Source organism: Ruditapes philippinarum, unplaced genomic scaffold (assembly GCF_026571515.1).
Source record: "Ruditapes philippinarum isolate M1 unplaced genomic scaffold, ASM2657151v2 ctg9463_1_1_1_1, whole genome shotgun sequence".
Taxonomy (NCBI): Eukaryota; Metazoa; Mollusca; class Bivalvia; order Venerida; family Veneridae; genus Ruditapes; species Ruditapes philippinarum.
Genome location: NW_026866684.1, coordinates 17,462 through 37,948, shown reverse-complemented (window position 1 = coordinate 37,948; position 20,487 = coordinate 17,462). Strand labels below are relative to the sequence as shown.

The window sequence follows — 20,487 nt, the reverse complement described above, 5'->3', positions numbered from 1 at the left end:
TAAAAGATGTATAATTACAGTGGAAGGTATAACCAAATAATTCAAAGAAAAATTCAAAAAAACATTGCAAAATCTTACCTCTGGTTTTGATTATAATTCCATCATAATTCCTCTTTGGCCCCTAAATCTGAGAATTTCAAGTCTCTACTCATGATTGCTCTTCACAACAACTAACTTGTTAACTTATCAATTAGAAAAAAAAAACTAAACAAAACATAATATTATTAGTAATCTTTGCCAGCAATGTTTTAATCTTTGCCAATGATAGAAGACACTTTGTGTAATAAAACCTTGTGTGCAGTCCTGAGAGATTTGAATTGACCAACAGGGGTTACATGGGGTTACACCTGATATTACAGAATCATCTATCTACTACTCTGAGATTAACTCAAAAGAGTGAAATTCTGGCTAGAAAAGTAAATTCTGTCTCAAGATTTATCTAAGTGTTAAAATTCCTGTGTGTCTATGTAAATTCTGCCTCAATTTTTTTTCTAAGTTATTGAAAATCTGTCTTGTAAAAATAAAACTAAGAGCAAAAATATCTGTGTGGAAAATTTTTTCTGTACAGAAAATTTTTTGATTCTGTTTTATTCTGCACAGAAAATCACATATTTCTTAGGCCGATTCTGTGTCCAATTCTGTGTCGGTGTCAACTCTGTACAGAAAAATGAAAATCTGCCTCTATAAACAACCAGAGTTGGTACAGAGTCTGTACAGAAATTGGCTCAGAATTTTCGTACAGGTGACGTGTTTGTCTTGTTTTGAAATTATGCAGTTTGCAAAGGGATTGAAGTCTGTATTTATGGAAAAGGCATTTTGTGAAATAGACATATTCATAAGAGAGTGTTATTTTTGGAATTTTACATATCTTTGAATAGATTTTGTTTTATGCTGGTTGTTATATTTAGAAGGAATTTAATGGAATTTAATATTTTCTGATAAGCTAATGGTGTTGTTTTTTCCAGCATATGGTGTTTTTCATGGTAATTATATTTATATACACCATTTAACTGGTGTAGATGTTTTGTGGTTTAATTATATTTTATAATATGATACAGTGCTTAAGATATTGCTCTGAAAATATTAGGTTTAAATTTCAATTAAGTTATGAAATTTGCAGTATTGTAACATTTGCAGAGATTAAAAAATAAAAAATAGTTGAGTAGGGGATATAAATAAAGTGCTGTTTCTAGTAAAAAAATGAATGATTCATTAATATGTTAAATAATATGAATGATATGTGCTTGTTTTAGTATACATGTTAACATTGGTCAGTGTGACATATTGTGTAATTTCAAAGTACATATTGTCACCTATGTGCAGTAACGGGTTAACTTCTTTTAAAATTTAATAGGAGTTAACCCATTACTGCACTGTAAAGTGTCAGTTTGTTTTGGTTATATTTCCTAAATTTAAGTCCTGAATACTTGCAATGTTGTTTTTTTTCTGCTGAGTAAGCAAAATTAATATTGTTAAAAAATGTTTGAATTTCTTGGAGAGTCAAGAAGCACTAATAGCTGTAATTAAATCCTATCTATAGTCAAAGATTGTAATACTATTTTATTTTGAAAGTTATTATCAAAATTGTTTATTTATTTGTATGTCTTGAGTTGTTAAGAGCTGTTTGGAATGATTTGTTTGAATACCCTGTTTATATTAAAATAGGTGATCTGCACGGGATCAATGAAATGTCTGAAGGCTGTTAGTGTATTGATAAAGATGGTTTAAAATTGGCTTGGTTTTCAATCGAATGAAGAAAAATGGATTGTACTAAGTTCTGTTTTGTTTTTGATATAATATCTAGAACAAAGTTGTTTATAATTATATGGTATATGTGGTTTTTTGCCTGAATTTCCTTAATCTTTTGATGAAATTTATTTGAAGAGAATTTCAGTTTATGTGATGGAGAAATTTTGTGAATGTTTTATTTCTTTGGTATTCAATTGACTGTCAGTGACTGACATAAGAAGGGCAGTGCCAGGTTACATGTTTGTCAAATTTTGACAAAAGGGGGGCAGTGTTGGTTACATATTTGTCAAGTTTGACATTATGTTTGTTAAATTGACTCCGAAGAATGCTTGGTATGACAGGTTTTCTTGGTGATTGAAGATGATTTGTCTTCGCCTTAAGTTTATCACTGGCTTATGAAATAATATATGTTTAATTAGCAAGGGTATGCAAATTAGCTTGAATATGCAAATGAGCTACAATCATCACTCTGTTTATGATTATACAACGTGTATTGTTTTTTCGGAAGGCTGTCTGTTGAATCTTTCCTTTTTTTTCATTTCTAAAGGTCACAGAAATAATTTTAATAAATTTATTTTATCAAATTTAAGAAAGGATTATAAAAAATTCAAGGAAAAATAGTGCAAGAGAATGCCCAACAAGTGAATGTTTTTTTTTTACTACAGGGATTAAATTTATTGAAATAAGATAAGAGAAGAAACTTTGGAAATAGTTTGTATTTGAAAATTAAGCATTACGAGGAAAATCAATGTTGTGCAGAATCTTGTTTGGAATTTGTGCAGTTACATAATAAAGATTGAAGGAATTGGATCGTAACACGCACATACCAAGAAGGAATTTTAGTGTATTTACAGAATTGAACGCTGGACGGAGTGATTAGTGATCTTTTTGTCTTGTTTGAGATAATGGGCAACTAAATGACGGAATTAAAAAGTCCGTACTAATGGTTGAAGAAGTGATGTTAAAACAGATGAAGTGTACGGCTGATTGGGAAGTGTATGACCCTACTGCCTCGGTAATGTGCAGTTGTGTTTGCATTGAGGAATATTCAGGATCATATAATACCGGATACGGTGGAACAAACGGTTACTCTCAAATGGGATTTAACGGTTATGGATATAATAATAATGCATATAATAACGGATATTCAAATATGGGATATAGTCGAACAGATATATCAGGTAATGTATGCTTATGTTTTGTTAACTATACTTATCTAAGATATAAAATTTTAAAGATGTAATTAAAATATACGTATAGTACTTAGACCACTTTGTGCCTTTTGACTCAACAGTTTTAAGAATATTGGGAGCTCATTTTGCACTCCCGGTGTGTTGACATCTTCAGTGCCGTTATACTTTGATTAGGTTTTTGTGTGCAAGTTTGTCCAAAACTACTAATGAGAATGGATTGTAACATCACACATTTATTTAAGAGCATAGCCTGCAATGTTCATGTATTATTGTTGAGCTGATTTGTTTATCATTTTATCAAGAATATGATGCTGAAGCTGTATTAAGCTATATTGCTTATTAATTAGGACAAATGAATATTACTGCTTTGTTTACCTTTAATTATTGACTTGTTCTACATCCCTTCTTTGTTTACTTAGTTTCTTTTATTAAAAAGATCAGTAGTATTCCATTTCTGTTCACATATTTTCTATTCACAAGATCATTGGTACTTTCTGTTCATAAGATCAGTGATAATTTTCTGTTCATTATAAAGATCAGTGGTATTTTATGTTTACAAGGTTAGTGGTTTTATTGTTCACATGATCATTGGTATTATCTAATCACAAGGTCAGTGATATTATATGTTCACAAGGTCAGTGATATTATATGTTCACAAGGTCAGTGATATTATATGTTCACAAGGTCAGTGATATTATATGTTCACAAGGTCAGTGATATTATATGTTCACAAGGTCAGTGATATTTTCTGTTCATGGTATTTATCATTCACAATATGCTGAAAGTTAAATTTCCATGATACTGCAGACTAAGACACAGATTTAAGTTGGAGAAAAAATTCACGCTGGGTTATTAATTTAATCATGGACAGTACATCTGTACATTTTTTACCTTTTAATACATGCAGTGTAGTGTATTGTTTATTCTTGCATATATTTTTCTTACTCCGTGCATGATGGTTTAAACACCACGTCAGCTGTTTTCCCCGGTGTATTGGTTAATATAGGATAAATGGAGAAAAAAGTCTGTTTAGGTACACGTCACCATTAACGACTTAAGGCCATATTGTAAGAGAATATCTAATATGGAAAGTATAAAAGTCACTGGAATTTAACAACACATACCAGTATGAGAGGTAACCATTTATTTAACTTGTATTGTTGCTTTGCATATTTAGTGAACACTATGCTAAAATCACTGGGTGTAAATTTTTATTGTTCTTTATTTCAAACTTTTGAACTTTATAAATGGAGTAAAAACAGCTGTGTTATAATTTTGCTTTGAATAAGTTTTACATATTTGAAAATAATTGTTATTCAGAATGAATATGAAGATTTTAAAGAAAATTTAAGCCATATACCTGATGCAACTTAATGTTCACAGCTATGTGCACCATTTGATGCAGATGTTGATGAGAATGTTATGAAAATAATAACTTGTGGAATGGCTGCATTTTGCATTCTATAATTGTAGAATTATTACGATTTATGTTACGGCAGATTTACATTTGGTAAATGATCCTGTACCAAATCTAAGTTAATTTCTTTCTGATTTCTTGAAAAATAAATTTCTGAAGTAAACAAAGCTAAAGGTCAAAATCAAGTACAATTTTATCATGAAAAATCTTCATTATTCAACAAAATCTTGACTGGGAATGTTATGCTTGCACTTGGCCCAAAGATACATAAAGTAAGCAAGGTTAAGGTCCATCACTTGTTAATGACCAATTTTGGTCAAAATACTAGATGGCGGACAACAGTGTTGTATTTCCTCATGGATATTATTGTTTAACACATTATGTAACAAGTTTGCTGATGAGAGGAACGTTACCTTTACAAGGCATATAAACAGCTGTATGGTTAACTTGAGAGTCTATACATGACCTCTCCTGTACACTTTATCAATTGTACTAATGACATGCAAGAATTTACCATTGTCATAAATCATGTACCCCCAGGCCATTTCCTTCAATGGTATTCACTTATTGGTCGTTTAGTTTATTGTAGGTAATTAAGACTTTGACTGGCATGTTGTACGTCTCTTGCCCGAGGGTCATTGCCTTGTTTTAACGATGAAGCCAGTATTAATTTTCTTTTTAAGCTCAACTGTTGTATTACAATGATCTTATTGGACATCTTTGTAATGAACAGTTTATCATTACATGTATTAAAAGGTGTCAATATTTATCAATTATCCTTTATAATCATCAACATAAAATTTCATGGATTTTAATTTTATAAAAGAGCAAACATTTTATCATCATTGCCACCATCACCATCATCATCATTATCACCAACATCATCATCATCTTCTTCATCATTATCACCAGCATCACCATTATTATCAACATCATCATCATCTTCTTCATCATTATCATCACCAGCATCACCATTATTATCAACATCATCATCATCTTCTTCATCATCATCATCACCAGCATCACCATTATTATCAACATCATCATCATCTTCTTCATCATTATCACCAGCATCACCATTATTATCAACATCATCATCATCATCTTCTTCATCATTATCACCAGCATCACCATTTATCAACATCATCATCATCTTCTTCATCATCATCACCAGCATCACCATTATTATCAAACATCATCATCATCATCTTCTTCATCATCATCACCAGCATCACCATTATTATCAACATCATCATCATCTTCTTCATCATCATCACCAGCATCACCATTATTATCAACATCATCATCATCTTCTTCATCATCATCACCAGCATCACCATTATTATCAACATCATCATCATCATCTTCTTCATCATCATCACCAGCATCACCATTATTATCAACATCATCATCATCATCTTCTTCATCATCATCACCAGCATCACCATTATTATCAACATCATCATCATCATCTTCTTCATCATCATCACCAGCATCACCATTATTATCAACATCATCATCATCTTCTTCATCATCATCACCAGCATCACCATTATTATCAACATCATCATCATCTTCTTCATCATCATCACCAGCATCACCATTATTATCAACATCATCATCATCATCTTCTTCATCATCATCACCAGCATCACCATTATTATCAACATCATCATCATCTTCTTCATCATCATCACCAGCATCACCATTATTATCAACATCATCATCATCTTCTTCATCATCATCACCAGCATCACCATTATTATCAACATCATCATCATCTTCTTCATCATCATCACCAGCATCATCATTATTATCAACCTCATCATCACCACCATCATCATCATAATGACCATCATCATCATTACTATCTTCATTATCACCCATAAACATAATAAGTATTTTGACCTTAAACTGAAGTTTTCACTTTTTTGCACCATAATGACTATAGCAAGTTTTCCTCAGCTTATGATGATGACAGCTTGTTGTGAAATGCATTAGATCACTGTAATATCACAAAAACTTGGGTCAATGATGTAAAATTTTATCTGCTAATTAATGTAACAAAATGGATTAGTAAAGCTGTCTGTGCAGAATATAGGAAACAGCCTAGCTTGACCAGAAGAGGTACATAATGAAAGACTTGAATCTGTTAAAATGTAAAACATAATGCTGTCACCTATCTACCTGTAAATAGTACCATAGAAGATACTCGAACAGGTGTTATATAGATAGGAAGAACTTGGGAGATGATGGGGGTTTATTAGACTTGTCTTATGTTCAGCAGTTATAGTTTCTATAAACCAATGTGTGTGCATGTGTGTGGCATTATATACAAGAGATTGATTGGCACCAAACTTATTTTTGTCAAGCTTGCTTAAAAAGACTCTTAACACATTTAAACATGTTGCTGTACTCTTAAATTGGCACTGATTTCTTGGTTCTTTTTTGTTACTACTAAATTTGTATTATATAGTGAAAGAACTGACTGTTGGTTTTTCATACAGTAAGAAACCACTTTTTGACCTACTTTATTTCTCTTATTAGCAAAGGTCATATTTCTGATATTGACCTATATTGGAAAAGTCAAGAGAATTTGATCCACATGTATACTGGTTTTTTTTTTTCATGTGTGAATTAGTATTACTGAGAAGGATACCTGTAATTTTTGGTCAGTAGGAAACAGTTTTCATATTATGTACATTCATGTCTCCTGACATTTTATTCAGATTCCAGTCTGTAACAGTAACACAACAGTCAGATCCACTGCCCTGCTAAAAGTGCCATTCCAAACATCACATTTTTGAGATATCTGCAATATTCATTCATTTTATTTGATATTATTTTGTAACCAAGTGGAATATCCTGATCTAGCTGACTTCAACATAAAATATCTTACACAAATAGATGTTATCTAGAACCAGACAAATGTTACTTAAGTTTTACTATATATAATCTGAGGGTTCAGACTATACCTTTATAGCTTCATGGTGCACCAGTCTATCGTTCAACCGGTTGCACTTGTTTTAAATACATTTACCAAGCTATAACCAAACAACAGGTTGATTAATGTACCCCGACATTTAAGATGGGGGAAAAACCCACATTTGCCAAATCTCTATAGTCTATTCACAGTTTAATAAAATTATTATTGTTACCTTGCATGAGGATTATCTCCTGATCTGAGGTTAAAAATTCTTTATTAAATAAGACAGCCTGATATTCAGTGAATGAGACCTATAGTAAAGGATTAAATTATTTGTGTCATTTCAAAAAAGATTTTTTTTAATATTACTACTGTGCAGTTTTGAATAATTCAACTACAAAATGTAATTTGATTTTTCAACATATTAAAAAGCCCTTTTGCAAAGCTTAATATAATTGCCAAAGACCTGTATATTTTACCATGACCGCTAAAATTGCCTACTTAATTGGGGAGTACTATAAATGTCAGTGTGATTTAGTAATAAAAATGACTGCTCATGCATAATTCATCCATGTTAAATCTGTGAGAAAAAATGCAGACAAATTGTGAAGGGGGACAGTCACCCATTTGTCATTTGAAATTGCAACCCATGTGAATTAAAATCTACATATTAGGAAGTGCCTGTGTGTGTGCACAAAAAATTAACAACCTATCAATCTTTTTTATGAGTTAGATAACATTGAGAGAGCCATTGTGCTGAAGATACAGGTGTCTGTCTTTGATGTTTCATACTTTTCTGGTTTGCTGTGATGATCATTTGATTCATGTATCTGATCAGGTGACCTGAATGCTTGTATTATGACAGTCAATGATATCTGAAAAAAGACACATTGTTTTCTTACTCCATCAGCTGGCAGATTAGATAATACAAAAGATTGAATGTAGAGGTGCAAATCATATCCACAATGTATTGATATCTATATTGATATCAGATGACAAATATTGAGGATACACCAATATAATTGAGCCGCGTCACGACAAAACCAACATAGTGGGTTTGCGACCAGCATGGATCCAGACCAGCCTGCGCATCCCCCGGTGTCTGATTAGGATCCATGCTGTTAGCTGTCAGTTTCTCTACTTGAATAGAGTTGGTAAGCGAACAGCATGGATCCTGAACAGACTGCACGGATGCGCAGGCTGGTCTGGATCCATGCTGGTCGCAAACCCATTATGTTGGTTTTGTCGAGACATGGCTCATATCAATAATTTTCTACAATGAATTCTCTCTCATTTACTTTCATACCTGTTTAAAATATTTCCATAAAATACCTGTTTTGTTCATACAATTATAATGTGTCTTATTTATAAATGCCCTTTGCATGATTTTTTTCCTGACCATTTTTCCCTACCTCCACACACCCCCAACCCCAGGTAAATTCTTTAAAGTCATGTAGTTTTCCTTTTAAATTCAATGTACTGTTCCCTTTTGCAAAAAAATTCTATACTCTGCCCCTTCCCACATAATTTTAAGGGAAGGATCTAAATTCCCCTACCTGTGAAAAGAAAACCCTCTTTTGTTTTCAGTTGCTCAAGCAGCCTTTCAACAATCTGTTAATATCTTTATGATACTTTAAAGGAAATCATAAAATAAAAAATATTATGATTACATAGCTGTAGGAAAGGAAATGGGAAAGAAAAAAACATGCAAACACATGCACAAGTGTGCAACAAATCAACGGTGTACACTGATACAGCATGTTACAAGATGAGCTTTTGTGGTTTCTGAATGGTCTTGATGGGCTTCTTTATAGATGGGTAATGTCTGCAATATGTCTGACTCATGGTGTTAAATTTACAAGATTTACGACAAAAGAAGTGAAAGAGAACTACTTGTTGGTGAGAAAGTCTGTGGTACAAAATGTGCAGCATTTTTACTATCAATTAAGATTCCGGCTGTTTTGCAATGAATAATGATGACTAGGGTTTAGTCAGTTATTAAGTTCATTAAAAGGGAAGTGGTGAGAGTGGTAGGAGTGGTTTTAGATGTCTGCCTCTCAACCCAGGAATCATGGGTTTGAGCCCGACTTTGGTCAAGATCATGATTCCTCACATGACTGTCTTAAAATAATTGTACATTTATAATGAGCCACGTCACGACAAAACCAACATAATGGGTTTGCGACCGGCATGGATCCAGACCAGCCTGCGCATCCGCGCAGTCTGAGCAGGATCCATGCTGTTCACTTACAAACCCTATAACAAGTAGAGAAACTGATAGCGAACAGCATGGATCCTGATCAGACTGCGCGGATGTGCAGGCTGGTCTGGATCCTTGCTGGTCGCAAACCCATTATGTTGGTTTTGTCATGGCGCGGCTCAATTATAAGAGTTGTTGACCAATGAGTTTATAATAGCTGGCTACCTGGATGCTGCAGCCTTTTTTATCAGGTAAATATGTATTAAAACCTTATTTCTTTTGATAAACAAGTGTATGACTGTATAGTTGTGATGAATTTAGTTATGTACACCTTTATCTAGTTTGTTATGTTACTATTTATGACTTAGTCAAGAAGCATGATATTTTGTGACTATATTTAGGAACGCTTTCTCTTTAATTAATGTCATTGAAATACCAGGAAAAACATAAATAGATGTCAATATCATGCCCTGCTCAAAACATTGTTCTGTTTATGGTACATTTCCTTTTTTAGGAACATTTTAGCCAATTGTTTAAATATTATTTGTAGCCACATTGGATATTATGATAATGATGTAACACTGCCCATACTGAGAACATTCTTTTCCTATAAAGTCTTCATTGAAATCATGATGTTGTTGATGATGGTGGTAATGTTGTTGATGATGGTAGTGATGTTGTTGTTGTTGTTAGTGATGATGATGATGCTGATGTTGTTGTTAGTGATGATGATGATGCTGATGTTGTTGTTATTAGTGGTGTTGATGATGTTGTTGTTGGTAGTGAAGATGATGATATTGTTGTTGTTGGTGGTGTTGATGTTGTTGGTGATGGTGGTGATGTCGATGTTGTTGGTGATGATGTTGGTGATGTTGTTGTTGTTGTTAGTGATGATGATGATGTTGTTGTTATTGGTGGTGTTGATGTTGTTGGTGATGGTGGTGATGTAGTTGTTAGTGATGGTGGTGATGATGCTGTTATTGTTAGTGATGATGATGATGTTTTTGTTGTTGGTGGTGATCTTGTAGTAGTTGGTGATGGTGGTGATGTTGTTGATGATGATGATGTTTTTGTTGTTGGTGTTGGTGGTGATCTTGTAGTAGTTGGTGATGGTGGTGATGTTGTTGTTAGTGATGATGATGTTGTGGTGGTTGTTGATGTTGTTGATGTTGTTTTTGTTGTTGGTGATGATGTAGATACTGATGATGCATCTGCATTGTTGTTTTTTTCTCTTATACCTATATTATATAACAGGTATATGATAATTATAAGGTGGTTGTTGTTTTCAACTGTCCTTAAATATCAAGAATCAATTATACTAATTAAGGAGTCAACAGGTTTCTTTACCTAACATTCAGACACACACAAAGAGAATCAAAGAAAAATACAGGCAGATATTGTTGAATATAAAGCTTCAGTTTAAATTGGTTCATCTTTTTATCTGTCTGTAGAGGCAGATAATTTTTGCCTTCTTTGTGATCTGCTGTCGTTTGATGAAAATTGTTTATGCACTGGGGATCTTAAAGGTAGTAATTACATCATTTTACTGAAGCTTAATTAATAGACAATATGCACTTCCTTCAACTTAGTGCAGCAAAGTTTGCTTTGGTGTTTGTTCTATGAAATACCATTTGTATTATTCGTGCAGCTGGGTTTTATGTAAATGTTTATTAATAAAGTCTGTTTTTGGTGACTTAAAACCATAAAATTTCATGACATAATGTATTTACAGGAGTTAGACCAAAGATTAAGTTATTCAGGGTCTACAAATTGTTTTGAACAGTTTTCACTTTAGGAAAAATTTGATTGTTTGGTAAAAAAAACTTTGTCATTAACGCGAGGAAAGATACTCCTGTAAGCTTCATTTGTAAGAAGCTTTCTGATTGGTTTACCGGAATCTAAATTGTAGGGTTCTGATTGGATGACCTAAAACTTCATATTGAATGGCTGGAAACTTTGTAAGGAGGGTTCTCATAATTTGGATTATATGTGAATAGTGCAGTTACCCATTGCCCACTTAGCCATAGTATAATCAGAAATAATTTCCTATGAAAGCAGTATATTATGTTGAAATAATCTAGCCTTTAAAGTTGACCGATTAATCATAAATATATATATATATATTTAAGTCATACATGTCTGTAAACAGGTGTTCACCATTAATTTACATTCAAACAGTAGGTGTTCTTGTTAAAGCATAAATTCATAATGTATAATTCTTGTTCTGATGAAAAAAGCTGTATGTTGTAAAATGATGAACAAAAAAATGCAAAGATGTGATATGTTTTATACTGAATGTTTAGATAAAAGTTTGTTCAATGTTTGCCATAAGTATATACACATGTTACATCATAAAAGCAGAGATCTGATATCAAAGCTTTCTGAAATACATTTTCCTCTTGCATTGTTAAAACAATTCTGGTACCATTTTGTCAAAAATTATGCAAAAGATCAGTTTTATATATAAAAGCACAGTTGGGTTAGTTTTATCACAGTTTACTTTATTTAGAAACTGAATCAATTCTCACCTTTGATACAACAGATTTATTTAAAGAAGTTGGCCTATAGATCTACTAATTATTAATTTCAAAACAAAATGTTACCCTGCAACAGCTTTCCTTGTAATGTTTCATATTTTCAACTGAAAATAAGAAGGAGAAATTTGAAAATAATATTGACAAATATTTTGTATTCATTATGACCACAGATTCATGTACTTACTTCATGAACAGTTCATGAACTTTATGGACAACATGCATTTCTGACCAAATCCTTTTAAAATCTTCAGGTGTGAATTTAATATTTTTAACTTTTCAAATCTTAAAAAAAAAACAACATAATTTTGTGTCAGTTCATGAACTTGTAAATTTTCATGTTCATGAACTAATGCTTGAACATCTGGAATATCTTGATATTCATGAACCAGATTCATGAACACTTTGATGAACAAGCAAATGATGTACATGAACTGATGTCCTCACATACAATACAATACAATACATAATACAATACAATACATTATACAATACAGTTTATTTAAAAAACCTGTTAATATTTCGCCAAAACCTTGAGCCAAAAATAAACTCATCTCTAGGATAACAAACTTCTGTTTTATAATTATCCAACTATATTCAAAGTAATTCATTTACAAAAAAACAAACTGGGCTATTTGTCAGTGGAAGACAATCATTTAGTCTGAACCAAAGTGTATAAACTATTTGAGGAATGTAAATTAAAAGGTATTTTGGTGCAGATGCTATGTCAGGATGCATGTTAGTAAATAAATCTCATGCTTTTGTGATAGATAAAAGTGAAAATTTGAAACCTCCGAATGAAAGGTGTCATGCTGTTACCGACATGTTTTAAATTGTTTGTTTTGAATGCAGCTGAAATATGAATAGAAATATTATATGTTTGGAATTTTAGATTTTGAAAGATCATTCACATGTAATTAGGACTGAGCTGTAAAATTGTATGTAAATTTATAAATCTTTAAAATTCTTGTTTGTTGAATTAAAAATATAATACCTATTGGTATTGGATAAAGAAATTGCTTATTAATTGTTTAATGTTTTTGTTTGATTTTCATGAATGTGAAATATATGTGCATTGAAGTGAAAAAATATCAATGCGGTCACTGACTACCCAATGACATTTGTGCTCTTGAAAATATTGTAAATTTCTCCCCTTCATTGAGATATAGATTTATATCGCATTTACTTAAAACAAACAGATATCCTTTGTTTAGCAATTAACAAAAAGCAAATTGCAATTAAGAGTTGAAAAAACAATAAAGCCTTAGTGACTTAATTCCCTTAAACATACTAGTTTGTGATCCAATGACTAACTTGATGGTTTATTTAAATACATTCAAACACTCCTTGCACCTGGTTTAAGTGAAATATAATACATTAATTTTACAATTATCTTGTCATTAAGCTAAAAGAGTTGTGTCAATGTAGTTGATTTGAAGGTATCTTCTTGATAAATGAGTTCATTATTTGTCAGACAATCAATTCAAAAAGACAAATCAGTAAAATGACCTGGTTTGTCTGTTGCCAAATGGTTTTTTTTATTGCTTATACATGAAAAATAAATATGATGGACAAAAAAACCCAAATACGATGCTGCAAAGTTTGACTTGACAGGTGTTTTATTATTATTACCCACCTTGTCAATTTGGTACAAAACATGATATTTTTGATAAAGGTTTGTTTAACCATACTTTGGAAAATATTGTGTTTGTGAAGAAGTTGTTATAGATATGCTAAGACTGACTGTGATTACTTATAATTGTGAACACTGCATACGTGTTGATAATTAATGTATACTGGTGGGGCATATTATGCACACTGTATAGTGATTATTTTGCATATGGTGTATAATTGTGTACACTTAATGGTGTCTTAATTGAGTGCACTATTTAGTGACATACATTGTATTATACATGGTATAGTGATCAATTTGCATACTATGTAACTATAGTTGTATACACCATACGGTGTCTAAATTGAGTACACTGTATTGTGCAGACTATATAGTGATCATTTTGCATACTGCAGTGTACACTGTTTAGTGGTTTGTGTACACTATATGGTAACATTTTGTGCACAGTAAATACTGATCATTTTGCACCCTGTGTTTAATTGTGTACACTATAATTATGGTGACTTAATTGTGCACATTGTAAAGTGATTTATTAGTGTACACTGTACAATGACTTGAGTACACTTTATGGTGAGTATTAATTGTGTACATCATATGGTGACTTAATTGTGCACACTGTTTGATGACTTAATTGTGTACACAAAGTGGTACTTTATACTTGTGCACACTTCAATAATGGCACTGTGTGAATATGAAGTATAGATTGAAGTTGATCAACAATGTTACATAGAAATAATGTCTTCTCCTTTCTGAACTATGATGTCATTTTTAACTCTTCATTGGTTTTTCCCCTGAACTACAAAATTTGGTTGTTTTTGTATTTAGGTCACTGGGCCAACGTCAAAATCTGCTCAACTTATTACTCCAATTATGTTGTTCATCATTTTTGTTTCTAAATAAACCTGGGGAATGCTAGTTTTGTACACAGAAATGTTTCACTTATTCTGCATGATGCATCAGTCTCATGAATCCTCTCATTAACTAACTAATATATTATGACTCTGAAGTGATGGAATTCCCTGATATGTTTCTCTAAGAATTTTTACTACACAATTTCCGCAAGCAATATAGTTGTTGCAGAAGTTCAAATAACTTGGCAGCCATCCTCCGTATATTCATTTTGAAAACTTTGGATTTCTATAGATAACCTAAGTTTGTCAGATACTTGTCATGGTACAAATTCTTACTTACCAGCTGTTTTAGTGAAGAATGCAAGAATAATGGCCTCTCAAACAGAAAGATCAGTCTTCAAAAGACGGCATTGGCCCATGCGTTCAAGTACACCATCAATAATTGATTGTTGTTTTCCTGATGTAACAATTTAGATGATTGTTCTTTTCAGGAAAGTTTCCGAAAATTCTTGAACCTTCTCCAGCTGGTAATTGTCTTCATACATTCAATATTATCTTAACCTGAACAAAATTAAAGCTTGCTACTTACCATATTTTATTGTGTGCCATAACTGCATCTGTTTGTCTGTTAAACCACTACAGACACTTAAGTCCCCCCTACTTCTGAGTTGGCATCAGTGTTTTTTTTAGCTCGACTATTCGAAGAATATGAGAGCTATTGTAGTCGCCCCGGCGTCGGCGTCGGCGTCAGCGTCCGCGTCGGCGTCTGCGTTGGTTAAAGTTTTTTGTAAAGTCAAATATCTCAATCATTACTTGAGATATTCAATTGAAACTTACAATACTTATTTATAGTAACAAGGTACATCAGATTGACAAGTTGGATAACTCTGCTTACAATATTGACAGAATTATGCCCCTTTTTAACTTAGAAATTTTGGTTAAAGTTTTTTGTAAAGTCTAATATCTCAATTATTGCTTGAGATATTCAATTGAAACTTACAATACTTATTTATAGTAACAAGGTACATCAGATTGACAAGTTGTATAACTCTGCTTACAATATTGACAGAATTATGCCCCTTTTTAACTTAGAAATTTTGGTTAAAGTTTTTTGTAAAGTCAAATATCTCAATTATTGCTTTAGATATTCAATTGAAACTTACAATACTTATTTATAGTAACAAGGTACATCAGATTGACAAGTTAGATAACTCTGCCTACAATATTGACAGAATTATGCCCCTTTGGAACTTAAAAATTTTGGTTAAAGTTTTTTTGTAAAGTCAAATATCTCAATTATTGCTTGAGATATTCAATTGAAATTTTAAAATACTTTTTATAGTAACAATGTACATCAGTTGCAAAATTGCATAACCCTGCCTGCAATATTTGCAGAATTATTTGCCCCCTTTGAAACTTAGAAATTTTGGTTAAAGGTTAAAGGTCTTCAAAGATATTTACTTGAAACTTTACACATGCACTTAGGGGTCATAATTGGAGGGTCATAATTGTATGTCACTGACCAAGTTCCATAACTCTATTTTGCATTAAGGCTGATTCATATCCCCTTTTCTACTTAGTCTCTTGGTTAATGTTTACATGCAAGTTTTACATATCTCAATAACTATTAAAGATATTTATTTAAAACTTCACATATGCATTTAGGGTCATAATTGTAGGTCACTGACAAAGATCCAAAATTCTATCTTGCATTTAGGCTGATTTTTCTCCCCTTTTTCAACTTAGAAATTCATGGTAAAGTTTTGCTTGTAAGCTGTTATCTCAATTACTACTGAAGGGTTTGTGCCTTTTTTGGGACAATTTTATGCATTCTTAATAATAAAGCAGTGATTTACTTGATAAAACATCTTAATTAGAAGCCTTTGTACCTTTTCTGTCAAATTTATGTATTCATAGGTAATTAGTATTATTATACTCAATAAAACACCCTTGTGACATTACCTTCTGAATAGTCAAGCCAATACTGTACAAGAAAAGCATTGATGCAAAGCATCAAAGGGCGACGCCAAAAGAATTTGATCCAGGTTTGCACCTAAATACTTAACAAAAGATGTGTACTTTATTGCAGTACCATTACATGTGACCTGGAGGCTAGGCCCAGTTTAAGTTGAAACTTAAACCAAAAAGAATAGACTCTGTCTTGCCAAGATGCAAAGACAATTTATAGTCAATTAAGCAATCTTATAAGACTCATGCTATAAGAAAGAATTTCTTCATATTTATTTTACCAGATACAAGGATACCTGAGTCATCAGCATATAATCACAGGCAGGAGTATCGGACCTGGGAAGAAAAATATGACCAAATTGATAAAAAAAACTGTGATCATAAAAACCAAAAAGAAAATGTAAATAATGACCCACTTTAAAAATATACTATTAACTGAAAGTATATTTTTAAAGTGGGTCATTATTTACATAGTTTGTTTGGGTTTTTTTGACACTTTTTAAGATGAACACAGGTTTATTTTTCAATCTGGTCATATTTTTTCTTCCCAGGTCTGATACTCGTGCCTGTGCATATAATAAAAGCTTATTGCTTAGGTTTGCAGACATGTCATTGACATATATAAGACATAAAAGAGGACCTAAAATGAACATCAGGGGGACACCATAGGTACTCAGAGCAGTAGTAGAATGAGTACCAGCCACATCCACCAGCTGCTGTCTATCAGAGATAAGACTTAAACCATGTAAGAATGTCATTACATATGGCAGATGCTTGAAGTTTCATGAAGAAGAAGAAAAAGAACTTCTTCATGTGCAGTATAGTGTGATCAACTGTATCAAATGCCCTTTGTAGATCTAAAAGTATCATGCAATGTTGCCTTTGTCCATTTCAAATTTAATGCAATCTGTTAAATGAATCAAACATGTGTCACTTGAAAAACCACTTCTAAACCCTGACTGGAACTGCCTGACCATGACTCGAACCCATGACTTTCAGAAGACCAACTGAGCTATCCGGCTGGCTACACATTTTCTCTTTAATAATGAAACAGTTCTAAACCACAACATATTTCCCCACTATATTGATTTGTGTCCTTGAATTTCTTATGTTTACAGAGCATAATAAATTGAACTCATGCTTATATGCAGTCACAGGATGAGAAAACCTTTCAGCTTGACCAGAACTCGAACCTGTGACCCACAGACTAATGTACCGAAGCTGTAGCGATTAAGCTATCTGGCCGCTTACACATTTTCTCCCCTAAATAGCGAACAGTTCTAAACCGTGACAGATACTTGTAGATTTTTAAATTAACAGATAATTTATTCTTAATTAATAAATAAGAAAAAAACCTTGCATACTCATAGTCTTAATTAAAGTTACAATTTAAGTATTATTGTATAATTATTTTTACTAAAAAGAGCTTAGACAGTTATTGGTTGTGCCATTATTTATAACAGGTCAATTTGAGAGTGAACATAACTGTGCTAATACATGTACAATATCTATATTTCTATTTTTTGTACAAATAAAAAACTAACCTTTTGTCTATGATAAGAAATTTTATGCACCGGGCGAAAACATGAAAATGCAAAAAACGAACAACTTTGTGGTAGATTGTATTTTCATGTTTTCATCTGGCGACCGGTTACTTTTTGTACTATGTTGGTTTTCATGTGGCACAAATCACCCACTATAAAATTTAGTGCACAAATTTATTCAAGGCGAGAAACAATCTACTTTATGAAAAGTCTGTTGTCGGGTTGACTCAGGAGACCTGGAGGTTGAGACCGGTGTCCCTCCATTACAAATAGATTAGACAGAAGCTGTCCTTTTCAACTATGCACATGTTAGAAAAAAGTTAGAATAACTATTCAGAATATGATTTTTTGGTGACTTTATTAATTAAATTGCTTTATCCAAGTTTAAGGACATTTTCAATCAATACATGTATTATCATTTATAACTTTAAATGAATTTTCATCCCTTTAATAATAATGACATAACTGTACTGGTTGGAGAGATAACTCCGACGCATAGATAACCCCGACACTTGATAAATATAATTTTTTTAGCTTTGTTTTTCAACAAATAAGCACATGCTCACCTAACAGTATAGGAACAGGACAGAATGTGATGATTTGTTATAATTTGGTAGACTTTTTAATGTTTTTCAAATAACCTAAACTTTTTGTAGGCAAAAACTGCTTCAAAATGTTCTTTTTACTAAATTACAGTAAGGTAGTTAGAAATGTATTGACCACAGGCCACTGACTTGGGAAAGATTTTTGAAAAATTGTTTAAATATTTACAAAAAATAGATAAACCATATAAGATGTAAAAATAAATTATTGATGCTGATTTTCCAGTCATTTTTTACTTAAAAATTTAAGTGTCGACTTTATCTACTGTTGTGGGGTAAAAAGACCATGTTTTGTATACCTCATTCAAGACCTTAAAGAAGTACCAGATTCCATTTTCATACATAGTTTTTGTGGTGTAATGTAAAGTCTTTGAACTGAACTTTGTTTAGGTGGTTCAATATTTAAAATATACTGGAAGATAATTAAAATATTGCAAAAAATGTGTGATTTAGTGTCGGAGTTATCTCTCCAACCAGTAACTCTTTAAATTCAGAAATGTTATAAGTCTCATCATATCAATATACTAAGATGCACATAACATTAATAATTTACAGTTCTATTAAATAAATATGAAATCCTTACATTAACATGCTTTTGATGACCTTACAACTGGTAAAATTTAGTAAGTAATACCTAAGATAGACAGAAAAAACAAATAATTTAGTAAACATGAGTTACTTCCCCTTAAAATAAAGAAAACCTGAAACACAAGAGAACACCCTAAACAGCAAAATTATGAAATGTTGCAGCCTCAGTTTTAATAAGCTATGCAAATTGATGGTAAAGTATTCATAAAAAATAGTTGGCCATGTGACAGCAGTAATTGCAGAAAATCGGATAGCTTTCACCATCCGGATACAGGTACACTTTGTAAAAACAACCATTCTGTGCAACAGATAAACGTAACATGGATAAAATCAATAGGATAATCGTTAACAACAGTTAATTACCTATCCTTATACTCATTTGCAGGTGAACTTTCCTCTTGTAGGAAAATTTTGAAAATATATAAATGAATGATGAATGGATACGGCATCAATGTAGACCACAACGATATTCGAAATCTGGGTTTTAGTATTGTCAATAAAACTAAGGGACAAGCTGTTAAACTTAGCCTGCAATTTCCTGAAAATAATATCACAATGCACATGCTTTTTACATAAAGTTATTAAATACAAATATAACTACATATTTGTTTACTTGATTTTTACGAATCAAAATAAAACTAATTAACACAACATGACATTAACTGCTAATAATAACAGCTCCTTCCATAGGCCAAAATAAAAAGCATTCCATAAAAGACGACGCCGCTCACCGGCGTCGCCAATAATTAGACTTTCTCTAAGGCCTATAACATGAATTTATAAAAAAAAACTAGCCCTTTTGTGATCTTAAAAAATTTAACATTATCAAGGCTCTTTTACTATCAAGCACTTAGAATAGTCGAGCGTGCTGTCCTTCCGACAGCTCTTGTTATGTATTAAATCTAAATTGCTGCAATATTTAAGTACAGAAAAGTCGATTTTCCTTACATTTTGGACATAATGTAAAGGGACATGCAACTGAAGTTTACAGCCATGTTATTGTTTTGTCCAATGCGGCTCACTCGCAGTTGCTGCCATTTTATCATGGTGGTCCTTGATAATGGAATTTTTATTGCATCCATCTAATAAACTGTGGAGAAAAGAGAAATTTAAGCCAACTAGAGTAAGATTTACAAATTTATTTATTTTTTATTTAGAAAAAAATAAGACGTATTAAAGGGACTCCACTGAGTTTTTTTTTACATGAAGGGACCGAAAATATTTTTTAAAGGTTTTTGTATAACCAGATGTAGGACTTGACCAATATCTTCTGTTCAAATTT

The 20,487-nt window shown here is 32.0% G+C and overlaps 1 protein-coding gene across 1 annotated transcript in view; it reads left to right on the top strand.

Annotated features, from left to right (window-relative positions):
- Positions 1-2,399: 2,399 nt before the first annotated feature.
- LOC132733339 (fibronectin type III domain-containing protein 3B-like) overlaps positions 2,400-20,487 on the top strand; it is a gene marked incomplete at its 3' end in the record, with an annotated part of 31,054 nt that continues 12,966 nt past the window's right edge. The window contains 1 exon segment of the mRNA XM_060719977.1: positions 2,400-2,930. Coding sequence (XP_060575960.1) covers positions 2,693-2,930 — 238 coding nt within the window.